Raw genomic sequence first — 12,467 nt, forward strand, 5'->3', positions numbered from 1 at the left:
AGAACAAATGCGCTTTTTTTCCAAGACTATCACCGAAGAAAAATAAATCAGGTTAGTGTGGCTTGTTATCCCGACTTCTTGGGTAGTACAGCGGTTAGAGCTGCTGACCCCTATTCAGAAGGTCCTGGGTTCAAGTCTTAAATTGTCCCAAAATAAATGTTTTGAGTAGTGAGCTGTTCTTATTGTTACTATTATACAATAAAAACATACATTTGATTCAAGTCTGTAACCCCCTCTGTAAATGTATGGTACTTGTAAAGATTAACATTTTTTTAATTCAGTTTTATGCTCTCAGTCGTGTTCATGCTCGCCCCAATCTGACACTGCTATTTTCAAATAAAGATTAGCTATTGCAGAGGTGAACTCAGATTGGAGAAAGAGAACAGAAGCCCTCCCCGCAAGAAAAGTCCACTCGCATATAAGAACGACGCAGTTGCACCAGGCATAAAGGTGAAAGATGGCAACGTTTGGATGCAGGACGAGGTCCGTCATCATCCAGCCAGTCAGTCTGCCCCACATCTGTCCTTTAAAGAAGCATGCTTCTTATGTAAAGTCCATCACAAAACATAATCACAAGCAGGAGTTTGCACGATACGTTGGTGAGCTCTGTAAGCCGTGTTGTTTCTTTGAAGGACAGGTGTAGGGCAGACTGACTGGCAGGATGACGACAGAAGAACAAGAACAGCTCACTACTCAGAAAGTTTATTTTGGGACACGTTAAGCCTCGAACCCAGGATCTTCTGAACAGGAGTTAGCAGCTCTAACCGCTGTACTACCCAAGAAGTCGGGATAACAAGCCACACTAACCTGATTTCTTTTTCTTCAGGGATAGTCTTGGAAAAAAAGTGCATTTGTTCTGTTATACTTGTAGTATCTTTTGTGAAAGTGCTTATTTGATATTTGGACTTCAGTCTTCACACATTATACACTTCATGTCTACATTTTGTCGTTAGTACTAAAACATGGAAAAAGTTTGACTTTTAGGTATGTGTTCAACATTTCTGTCATCCTACACTTACACAGATCTTTGCAGACACGTTGCATGCATGTGTTCCAAATAACAATATATTTTTTTAGCCTAGGTACCTGACTCCCTGATAAACAGGGCTTTAGTTGGGAGACGTTTTTGCAGTTTCTCCGGCGGTCGAAGGGATGGTATTGCAGGCTGCTTGGGATTATCGACACATTTACAAGACAAAAGACGCTGAATGGAGAGGTGCGAGTGGATTCAAGGTGGGCCGCATTTACGGGTTTTCTTGTAAGCTTTGCTAATTCTAGTGTTAATATATTGTGACAAATTTCAGTAATGCTTTATTTGAAGGGTGTCTACACAGTGACTTCATAACATATTCATAAGCGTGGAATGACATTTAAGAAGAAAGTCTTGATTAATAATGAACAGTTAACATCAGTACTTGGAAGATGTGGAATAAAATATTATGGGAAGCACCTTGTTTTAATGGCATCTACTTTATAAAACATCTATATCATCTTGCAAATAATATTATTATAAAATAATCAAATACTGCTTCTTAATAAATGTTATTCAATAACCTATTCATGTATTATGAATCTCAATGTGGACACGCTTCAACTAAACTGTTAGTCAAATTTATTCCCCTATTGGACATTTAAAATAATCCTGAATTAATCAAAATTAAAGATACAGTGGGAAGACTCGAGTCTTTCTAGAATTCTATAACTTGCACATATCTTTAGTTGCTCACGTGTAGCAGTCACATTAATCAGTCTTGAAAATGTGTCCTCAGACTTTCTTCTCAGAAAAAAAGGAAGCATTTTAAATGAGGATCTAGTGCTGATGCTTGTTGACAGCAACATTGGATGAATGGCACATAAAAGAAAAAGAACTAGCCATCATGACTGAAAACTCTGCTAATATAATCTGTGCAGTACAGATAGTGGAGATACTCCATGCCAGCTGCTTTTTGCACACGCTCACTTTGGTATCACAGGCTGCTCTGAAAATTTGAACAATTGGTTGGGTGAGGTACATTACAAACTTTGTCCACCTCAGCAGTACAGTTAGTTACATGCTTAAAGAGAAGCAATGTTTATTGGACTTGCCAACACAAAAACTTGTGATTGATGTGGTCACGGAATGGATCGGTGCATTGGAAATGCTAGAAAGGTTTTTGGAACAATAACGAGCCAGCCATCTCTGCAGTTCTGTTGCTCCTGGTGTGACTGGCTTGCAGCACGCTTGCCTGCAACACATCCTCCACAGTTGCCCCATCATTTTATATGATTCATCACGTAGGAAACTGCTAACCTGGAACTTCACCTGTCACACGTTAGGGTTACTCTCTCCGCTGACCTGAGACAAATGACAATGCTTTGTTTAAGATCTTCATAAAGCCAAGGTACAATAATTTCACTAATTTGCTTTCTGGTTGGTATAGCAAACCACAGTTTGAAAACCTGTATCATTTGTGAAAAGCCCTCGTTTTCAAAAATGGTGTAGGGCAGGGGTTCTCAAACTCGATCCTGGGAGCCCACTGTGGCTTCAGGTTTTTGTTTCAACCAGATTCATAACCAGTGTCTACACCTGATTACACTGATCTCTTTTAATTAGCTGGTATATAATAAGCTCCTGTGCCGTCTTTCCCCAGTCTGCTTCAAAATATATGGGGTTCACCATTCAATGCCTCAACCCTTTACCTTCCTTTGCTTGACATTTCTTATTACAACATATATAACCTTGAGACAGGTCCCAGGGAAATTCAGATCTCTACTGTAATAATCACCTGCATGAGAGAAATCCTATCCAGACTCGCATTACATTCTAAATAATTAAACTAAAAATTGTACCTGGTCTCTTTTCTTCATTTCTTCTACCTGACGCAATTGTTCTGAAGACAACACACTTTCAATTCGTTGCATGTCTCTCATAAGCAACCTTTGGGACTCTAAGAACTGGTCATTTGCCCTTTGCCATGTGTGCTTCAGTTGATTGTGTTGCTGCCGCTCTTGTTCAAGAAGATGGCAAACTAAATAAAGGAAAAAAAAAGAAATGTCCAGATGGTAGTGAAATATCTATTTAGAGCAAAAGGAAGTTTTGAGCAATCATCTAAACCTTTTAACCAGATCATCACTCTATTCACATTAAAATTAACATCTAAGCCTGTGTTCTTAGTAAATTAAGAGTGATGCTTAGTATTTGTTTTTAATAAGCTACAAGTTATACCATTACCAATCAATCCAAGCAAAAAGTTGTCATACCGAAAACTATAAAATTCTAAAAGACATGTGCATCTACACAACCAAGAGTGAAAAAAACAAATGTGGAAGTGTTTAAATAATGTGGTCATCTTTATATAACAACATCCAATGAACTTCTGATTTACCATGAAAAAGACTAATTTGAATGAAAATAATTAAGAATGCAGTAAAAACAAATATGATTATATTTAGTGAGATTGTACTTGTTGCATTACTTTAGACAAGTAAAATATTGTTTTATAATATTTTTCATATTATGAAATATTATTTATATATAAATTCTCTTCTTCAGTGACAGTGTTTACTGGAAATCTTTTTCAAATAACCACCTTCATGTAGTTCTTTACGCAGCTTCTCAGCATCTTCTTGGAGAACAGATTTCTGAGTATTGAGAACTGCAACATACATCTCCAGATCTGTGCGACAAGACTTTTCTGCTTCAAGGACATGGTTTAGTTCTGTAACCTGTACATAATAACAGATATTAGGCTGCTAAGATGAAGCAGTAATATTGCTATTGTTGAGTTACCAATAGTACTTCTGTACTTGACAACTACATGATTTTGATCAAATTACAGTATACAGTAAATTATTAACAGAACAAGAAATTAAACAAATATGACTAACAGTTTACATCACGAATTTCATTCCATTTTACTATCACATGCCAACTATCTACAGGTTACAATAATTGTTTACTGTTTATTCAGTATGAATGTGTAAGCTGGTATGTGAGCCAGTGTGTTCTTCAACACACTCACACTCCCATTCAGGAACCGTCTTTGGTTTGCATCCAATGCTGCTAGGATATGCTTCTGATCTCCACAACGATTTGGAAAATGAAAGAAGGAATACAGTGAGAGTACCACTCTAGTATAATGGTTAGAAAGTGCTGCCTTATGAATTTTGGGATCAGTGTTAGAAACCTCCACTTGGTCGTTGGTCTGTGTGAAGTCTTTACATTCTTCCATACCTACCTGTGTGGAGTTGCTCCTCCTACATCCCAAAGATGTGAAAAGAGGGCACACACTGGCAATACAAAATTTATTGATTTATTGATGCCTGAAACCCTGAATTGGATTAAAAGGGGTTGAGAATTTTATGTAGTGTTATATTATATGAGGATAAATTAAAGAGTAAAGGCAGTTTGAAAATTATGCGATAACTGCAACAGGTAGAAACTGATGCAATATAACACGTGATGATTTATGGGTAATTCAAAACATGCACAGCATTAGCCGTTAGTCTAGTTGTGGCCAAAGTCAAATATACATGGATGCTCCACTGCAGCACTGCACCATTGCTGAAGATAGATAAATGAATGTGCCATAGTGAAATTTCTTGGGCAGAGGGAGCGAAACCTGCTGAAATTCATCAAAGGATGTTGGCTTGTGCAGATCACTAAGCTGTCATCATGCACTATGGTACTGTATGTGCAGATCCATAGCTGACAGCCAAATGTGCAGCAGCAGAGCACAACGTAATCCGACAGTTTACTCTAGTGAAGGCATTCGTTATGTTGATGCTGGCTTCTGTGTGCAATGTTGATTGTCGACCAGATAGGGCCTTCTTAGTTACAATTGTTTCTCCTGCTTTAAACCTTTCTACCCATTCATATACTTTTCATTGAGTTATTCAGTTTTCACTTTTGTACTGGGTCAGAAATCTTCAGTGAATTTCAGCAGGTTTCCCTTCCACTGCCCAAAGAAGTCTAACTATGGTGTGTTGTTCAACAATGGTGCAATCCCGCAACAGAACATCCATGTTCATTTGGCCTTGGCTTCAACCAGTCTAAAAGCAGAGTGCTGCGTGTATTTGAACTACCCATAAACCATCGCAAATATGTTGTATCATGTCAGCTTCTATTCATTGTGGTTACTGCATAATTTTCAAAGTGCCTTTACTTTTTAAATTAACCTCGCATTAACTTTGTCCTACTAAGTTGTGAAACTTTTAGGATAGGCAGACGACTTATAATTTCAATTTATAAATAACTAAGAGAGTTCCCATAGTTAGTAAGATATATATGGTGTTCACAAGAGGTTTAAAGCAGAATTCAATGGTACACACTTTGGCTGCTTCAAGTTCCTTCACTCTGTCTTCAGCTTCTGTCAGCCGACTCTTGAGGGCAGTGATTTCCTGTTCCATTGGCATCACAACAGATCGCAGTTTTTCGGCATCTTCTTGAGCCTAAAAAGAATAGAAAGTGAAGGTACAAAATGAAAAAAGGGAGAAAGACTGGCTTGCTGGAGAGAACTGTCTGATAATCATTCAGTTTTCATTTCCTGAAAAAGCTGAGAGGGGAAAATGATCTAAAGAACTTCTATACTTCCATACAGGAACTTGTCTAATGACAAGATGAAAAACCAGATATTAACATCAGATAGGAGGCCTATCTTGTTCCACTAAAATTATGCAGTTTTAGGACAAAGAATATTCATAGGTTAATTGGGTCAATATTGTCCCACGTAGACAGAACTGTGAAACTTTTACTTATATTATAGTGAAGTATAAAATATTATACACTGACTTTTAAAAAAACGTTTCATAAAAGACATTCAGAGAAAGCAGTTGAAATACCAGAGACAGCAATTTTGTTTGCAGTGTAAAGAACTTGCTTAGGCTCAGATGTTAGTATGAAGAACTTTTACTGAATTACCTGAAGTTAAAAGTGGAGTTTTATAAAGGTCAGTACAAGGCTTCTGCTTTTTTAATTTATATAAAACATTTTTGGAAAAACACAACTAACATGATAGTTTAAGCCTGGAATCCCTAGAATTAAAAGAATTCCAAAAAATCAAAACCTATACAAACATCAGGTATAGTGTGAGAGAAAAAATTTAGAGCTAATAGTAGTTAAACATTTTGGTTTGCAGTGCACATTGAAATATATAACCATTTGTTTTAGATATGTCATTAAGTTATCCCTGTAAAGGTTAAATGCACAAAACACAAGTATGTACCAGAGAAATGTTGATGTCATACACAAAATGTATATGGGGATGATTAAAAGATCACAGATATCCTGGACAGTTGTTATATACACAGAAAGTTCAAGGGTTATGGCAAAACCAAAAGGATATGAGAAGAACAACAGTACAATAAAATATACTTATTTTAATATGTAAACCAATGAACCAATAAAAGTAGATGTCAGTACTGTTATGTAAATTCAGATGTTCATAAAATAGACCTCTGCCCTTATTATTTTGACCATTCTGATAATTTCCTTCTTTAATTAATTTGTTCATTTCTACCACAATCGGCATTTGTGGCAATAAACAAATAAATGTTAAGTCTGACACTGAAGAATTAAACATATTAATATAATAAAAGGATAATTTTTAAAACTTTACCTTGTCCTTTTTTAAAATAATAGGCATTAAATATTAAATTAGCTAAAAGTTTAAATTGTCATGCATTTTGAGCTTATAGGCATCCGTAGTACCCAATACATTTCACTATAGACGCAGAGTCTGTGAAGTTGAAGAAAGAAAACAAATGCTGCTTTGTTTTTATCAAGTAAGTTAACATTCTGCACAGTACAAAATGCAGATGGGAACACTTTAACCCTTTTTAGGACATATACTGAAGTCTCCTATTACACAGAGACAGTCAAAGGAAGTAACAATTAAAAAAAAGACTGTCATCCATTTCAATAAATACTTTACAGCTCCTAGCAAACTGATTATTATAAGCCTAAGAATCATTAACTAAACTCAAAATATTCAATTTGTCATACAAATATCTTCTCATAAAATAGAATCCTGACAACTACTTGCTCCTATTCTTGAATTAATGCATATTAACAGTGAATTTTATCACATCTTAAATTATAAATTAAAAATTTGGACCTGAGCATCAATAGGCTTTGCACTCTAGGAGCCAAGTTACCAAAACTATTCTATAACATTTCAGTAATTACCTTTCTGATCATAAAATTGATCATTACGATAGCAATTGACAGGAAGAATTCATAACTGATTGTGGAATTACAGTATTTGAGGGTTCCTCTAGAAGTGCCTCTTTCTCTTGCATGACTTGGCTCAAAAACTAATCAGCACATTGTCATTTCATAACAGCCTTAAGTTTCGAGTTTGGTATTTTTCCGTCCAGCCGTTTTAACTCTAGACCACCCTCAAGAAACTGTGACACACAGACACACTCACCCATCATCGAGATATCAATGTTTTTGGTATCAGGAGACCCTCATACGTCGAGAACCGTCAAAACCATAGATTTAAATTTTTGACGAATCTAAAGCTTCCGCTCCTTCCGCACTAACAGACCGACACACCCCTAATCCAATTCAGGATCATGGAAACTACTAATGGAATCTAATGCTGGAGTAATGATGAGTTAATCCTGAGAAATTAGCATTAGATTTTTCAGATACTGTAAAAGGCAACATAAAATGAACAAAAATTACTACTTTGACTCATCTTTCAAAACATTTGACGATAATCTATGTAACTTGTAGCTTTTATTAGCAGGCAGTGCTTTCTACCTTGCTATTCTGACATATATTCAATTTTTGTTTAGCATCTTCATTATAGTTGAATCAAATCTGCAGACCTTGGCTAAAGCGAGAAACACCTGCTGATTCCTATATGTTTTTTAAGGTTTCATGATGAACTCATTAAAAGCTTTATGCCACATTTTGTAAACACAAACTCTTTAAGTTATTTCCACAATACTGCAACAAATGAGTAACTTGTATATTTCTACTTTAAATACAGTACACATACTTAATGTAAGAGCAGGTTTCTTACTTTTTTCATTTCATTCTCTAGGTTCTCCTCCTCCTGGCCTTCTTTAAGCTGGCGCCGAAGCTCAGCCATCTCCCGTTCCACCGCTTCTCTGTACTGACTCCATTGACTTCTCTCTTGTTGAAACTGCAGCTCATAGTCTCGTGCTGCTTCTGTATTGCAGAACAATATCCGATCAATTAAATGTACCTTATTTTAAACAGCAGTCAAACATTTTATAGTCACTTTGAGTTAAAGATAAAAATTATCTGTCAATATTCAGTCATTAGCATCAGGGTTTAGAGTAAAAATCAAGAAAGAAAAAACATTTTTTAATATCTCTATACATTTTCTTCCAATGACAGACAGAAAGATCCTCTGCAATTACATCAACATACAAATAATCTAAGTTTCAAGATATATGTGCTCAAACCCAGACATTTGATAGCAAGACTGAATGCATTCATTCTTGTGTGGTAGAAAAGTAACTGACAGATTGAGGAGATCGTTCCTCCCCCAAACTATGCGACTCTTCAATTCCACCCAGGGGGGAAAACGTTAACATTTAACATTATACAAAGTTATTGTCTTTTTTTCACCTGCATTATTATCATTCTTTAATTTAATATTATTTATTGTATCAGTATTCTGCTGCTGGAGAATGTGAATTTCCCATTGGGATTAATAAAGTATCTATCTATCTATCTATCTAATGAATGAGATACAAGCAAAAGATACACAAAGCTAGAAACCACCTTTGAATCTCTACCACATCTGGGCTATTCCAACTTTGCTGTTGATCCAGTAGGGATGGAAAATGCATCAAATACTAGAATTTGTGATGAGCAAGTCCTGAGGAGTTTGCATTGCCTTGAATTCGGCGAAATCACGGAAATGTTCAGGAAGTCAATAGGGAAGGAGGGACTGAACTAGTTTTCGGCTGAATATAAAGGTGCAATGGCCTTTTAAGCACCTCCGAGTGCTAGGAAAGAGTTAGCCAACTATGTTGGACCAATTATTGTGGCCATAAATGCGACCTCTGCTAAGAGGCAGCAGTGCTAACCAATGCACTGCTGTTCCTCAATCAACAAAAGACACTGTTGGAAAGAATACCACAAACAAATCAAAACTGATAGCCATGAACTAGCTAAATGAACTAATTAAATAAAATATAGATCACTGTGAAGTGGGATTGCCTTGTTCCACTGTTTGAAGTTGCAGCTGTGGGTACAGCTGGAACATCTTTTTTGTTCCCCATATCTATCTGTGCAAATGCTTGGCACAAACAACTTTTAAACAGTAATAAACCTTTTGTTATTATTATTTCACAGTAGTGTTGCAAAAACCAACTGGCTGATTTTTACTACAAAAGACTTTATAGGGGATTGATAATTAGTAAATTGGCCAGTCTTTACAGAAAACAGTTTTTGTCGGCATTTGCCTTTCTATGTTTTACAGTAATTTACTGGTAGTGCTCCTTTATGCAAGAAATTATGGCAGCTATGCCTGCGCTTATTGTTTCTTGCTGCAAACTTCCTGTAAACAGGAAGCAGTGATGCAGACTTTACAACAGAGACAAAGACCTTTTATACTGTCCTTTAAATTAAAAGGAACACTGAGTAAGAACAATGAGCAAACTTGTGTTAAGTACAGCAGCTCACATTCTCAATTAGAAAAAGAAGAGATGAATTGAAATTGTCTCTAGGGGACAATAAGCTTGTTAGCTTAACAGCAAAATCTGTCTATTTTACTTGTAAACCTGTTAAACATGTTAGCCTTGTATCTTCCTAACAAACATCCTATGAACATCTGGTAGATACAGTATGTAGCATTTTTAAAGGTTTGTACGGTGTTTATTATTATTTGTGTGTGTCATACTGTATAAATTTTGGTAAGAAACAAGTACTGCATAATTTAAACGGTAATCCATATTTATAAGTATACCTCAAGAATTATGAAGGTCTATCTGGTATACTGGAAAAAAGAAAAAAAACAGACCTCTATAAATATAGTAAATGTGTATTTTAACAGCAAAAAATATAGTGTAATTAATGATTAAAACCTGTAAATCCATGTATATTTACATGTAAGCAGTGTTAAACTACCAATATCGGTTAGTTTAATCAATGTGTGAGAATATATTTTTGTTAGACAAATGGTGACAACTACTGTCTTTTTTTTTTTAATTAGTCTTTGTTTTAGATAAGTACATTACAGAAGAAATTAGATAATATAGCAGCTAGCACTTATGTGAAGCATTTTATTTTCTTTAATGTAATATGTATTATGGATAAATTAGGAAAATTTTATTTATTTTATGGTCACTGAACAATAAGTCTGCAGAATTTCATTTTGTTAATAAAAATGAACAGGTAACACCTGTGATCTATTTAATCATAAAAAAAAGAGTACAATTAAGATTTTATACATAAGAATTCTCCACATCTAGTTATGCAGGAGCCTAGTATAAAAGTTTTTTAAAGAGATTAAACAACAACAAAAAAAAATTAATTTGTATCAGAATCCAGTAATATGATACCGGTATCGGCCCTAAAAATGCCTGATCGGAGCATCCCTATTTCACAGGGTCTCCTTTGTTTTCTGACGAAGGGAAGGGGAAAGCTCCTTTAAGGGTTGTTTTTACTGGTAGTTGAGGCACAATGCAAACTGTGGAAGTGTAGCTGGAGTACTGAGCAAGTCATCAAATCACCCATGTGCAAAGCAGAACTTCAACAGTCTTACAGTATGCATGCATGAAAGCTCTGAGCACGGCTGCTACAGATTTGTGATGTCACGCTGGCCTTGCAAAGCATCATGGAGAGTATGGAAAAAAATGTTTGACTAAGCTGACTACACAGCAAATTTCCAGGAAAATATTTGGCAAATAAGGTTACCAGAGAACACAGCAAAAACCCACTATGACAAGTATTCACTGCAAAAAATACAGCGGAAAATTTTGCCAAACAACATTACTGGCAGTATATTCATTGAACAGACTATAAAAAAATTATACTATAATGAGAGCATGGTGATCTGCTTATTAGGCTTTTTTTCTTTATTAAGTGCAGCCAAATGTTTTCTGAAAACCCAGTAAAGTGACAAATGCACAGCAGAAGAGAAAAAGAGAGCGGGGAAGAAACCGTTTAGTTGTTAAAAGAAATTCAGTGTCATTGCCAATTAAGATGGATTGGCTTTTAGTGTTCAATGTAGAACAAGGTAAGGCATTTTATAAACTGCAAAAAAAGAAACAGACTGCTACCAAATCAGGTAGCATAATGAATCACCTTTACATGGAATGCATGAAACTTTTGGCACATACAGTGCATCCGGAAAGTATTCACAGCGCATCACTTTTTCCACATTTTGTTATGTTACAGCCTTATTCCAAAATGGATTAAATTCATTTTTTTCCTCAGAATTCTACACACAACACCCCATAATGACAACGTGAGAAAAGTTTACTTGAGGTTTTTGCAAATTTATTAAAAATAAAACAACTGAGAAATCACATGTACATAAGTATTCATAGCCTTTGCTCAATACTTTATCGATGCACCTTTGGCAGCAATTACAGCCTCAAGTCTTTTTGAATATGATGCCACAAGCTTGGCACACCTATCCTTGGTCAGTTTCGCCCATTCCTCTTTGCAGCACCTCTCAAGCTCCATCAGGTTGGATGGGAAGCGTCGGTGCACAGCCATTTTAAGATCTCTCCAGAGATGTTCAATCGGATTCAAGTCTGGGCTCTGGCTGGGCCACTCAAGGACATTCACAGAGTTGTCCTGAAGCCACTCCTTTGATATCTTGGCTGTGTGCTTAGGGTCGTTGTCCTGCTGAAAGATGAACCGTCGCCCCAGTCTGAGGTCAAGAGCGCTCTGGAGCAGGTTTTCATCCAAGATGTCTCTGTACATTGCTGCAGTCATCTTTCCCTTTATCCTGACTAGTCTCCCAGTTCCTGCCGCTGAAAAACATCCCCACAGCATGATGCTGCCACCACCATGATTCACTGTACGGATGGTGCCAGGTTTCCTCCAAACATGACGCCTGGCATTCACACCAAAGAGTTCAATCTTTGTCTCATCAGACCAGAGAATTTTCTTTCTCATGGTCTGAGAGTCCTTCAGGTGCCTTTTGGCAAACTCCAGGCAGGCTGCCATGTGACTTTTACTAAGGAGTGGCTTCCGTCTGGCCACTCTACCATACAGGCCTGATTGGTGGATTGCTGCAGAGATGGTTGTCCTTCTGGAAGGTTCTCCTCTCTCCACAGAGGACCTCTGGAGCTCTGACAGAGTGACCATAGGGTTCTTGGTCACCTCCCTGACTAAGGCCCTTCTCCCACGATCGCTCAGTTTAGATGGCCGGCCAGCTCTAGGAAGAGTCGTGGTGGTTTTGAACTTCTTCCACTTACAGATGATGGAGACCACTGTGCTCATTGGGACCTTCAAAGCAGCAGAAATTTTTCTGTAACCTTCCCCAGAT

At 36.6% G+C, this 12,467-nt stretch overlaps 2 protein-coding genes across 2 annotated transcripts in view; one reads left to right on the top strand and one right to left on the bottom strand.

Moving 5' to 3' along the window:
- zgc:171740 (uncharacterized protein LOC795694 homolog) overlaps positions 1-12,467 on the top strand; it is a 317,785-nt gene that overhangs the window by 187,486 nt on the left and 117,832 nt on the right. The gene's annotated exons all lie outside the window — the stretch shown is intronic.
- rabep1 (rabaptin, RAB GTPase binding effector protein 1) overlaps positions 1-12,467 on the bottom strand; it is a 66,537-nt gene that overhangs the window by 29,976 nt on the left and 24,094 nt on the right. Inside the window, exons 4-7 of the mRNA XM_051930783.1 lie at positions 8,013-8,161; positions 5,311-5,430; positions 3,570-3,705; positions 2,830-3,008 (exon numbers count right to left, since the gene is read on the bottom strand). Of these exons, the coding sequence (XP_051786743.1) occupies positions 2,830-3,008; positions 3,570-3,705; positions 5,311-5,430; positions 8,013-8,161 (584 nt within the window). The remainder of the gene's footprint in view (positions 1-2,829; positions 3,009-3,569; positions 3,706-5,310; positions 5,431-8,012; positions 8,162-12,467) is intronic.

The sequence above is a fragment of the Erpetoichthys calabaricus genome, chromosome 8, assembly GCF_900747795.2.
Source record: "Erpetoichthys calabaricus chromosome 8, fErpCal1.3, whole genome shotgun sequence".
Classification (NCBI taxonomy): Eukaryota; Metazoa; Chordata; class Cladistia; order Polypteriformes; family Polypteridae; genus Erpetoichthys; species Erpetoichthys calabaricus.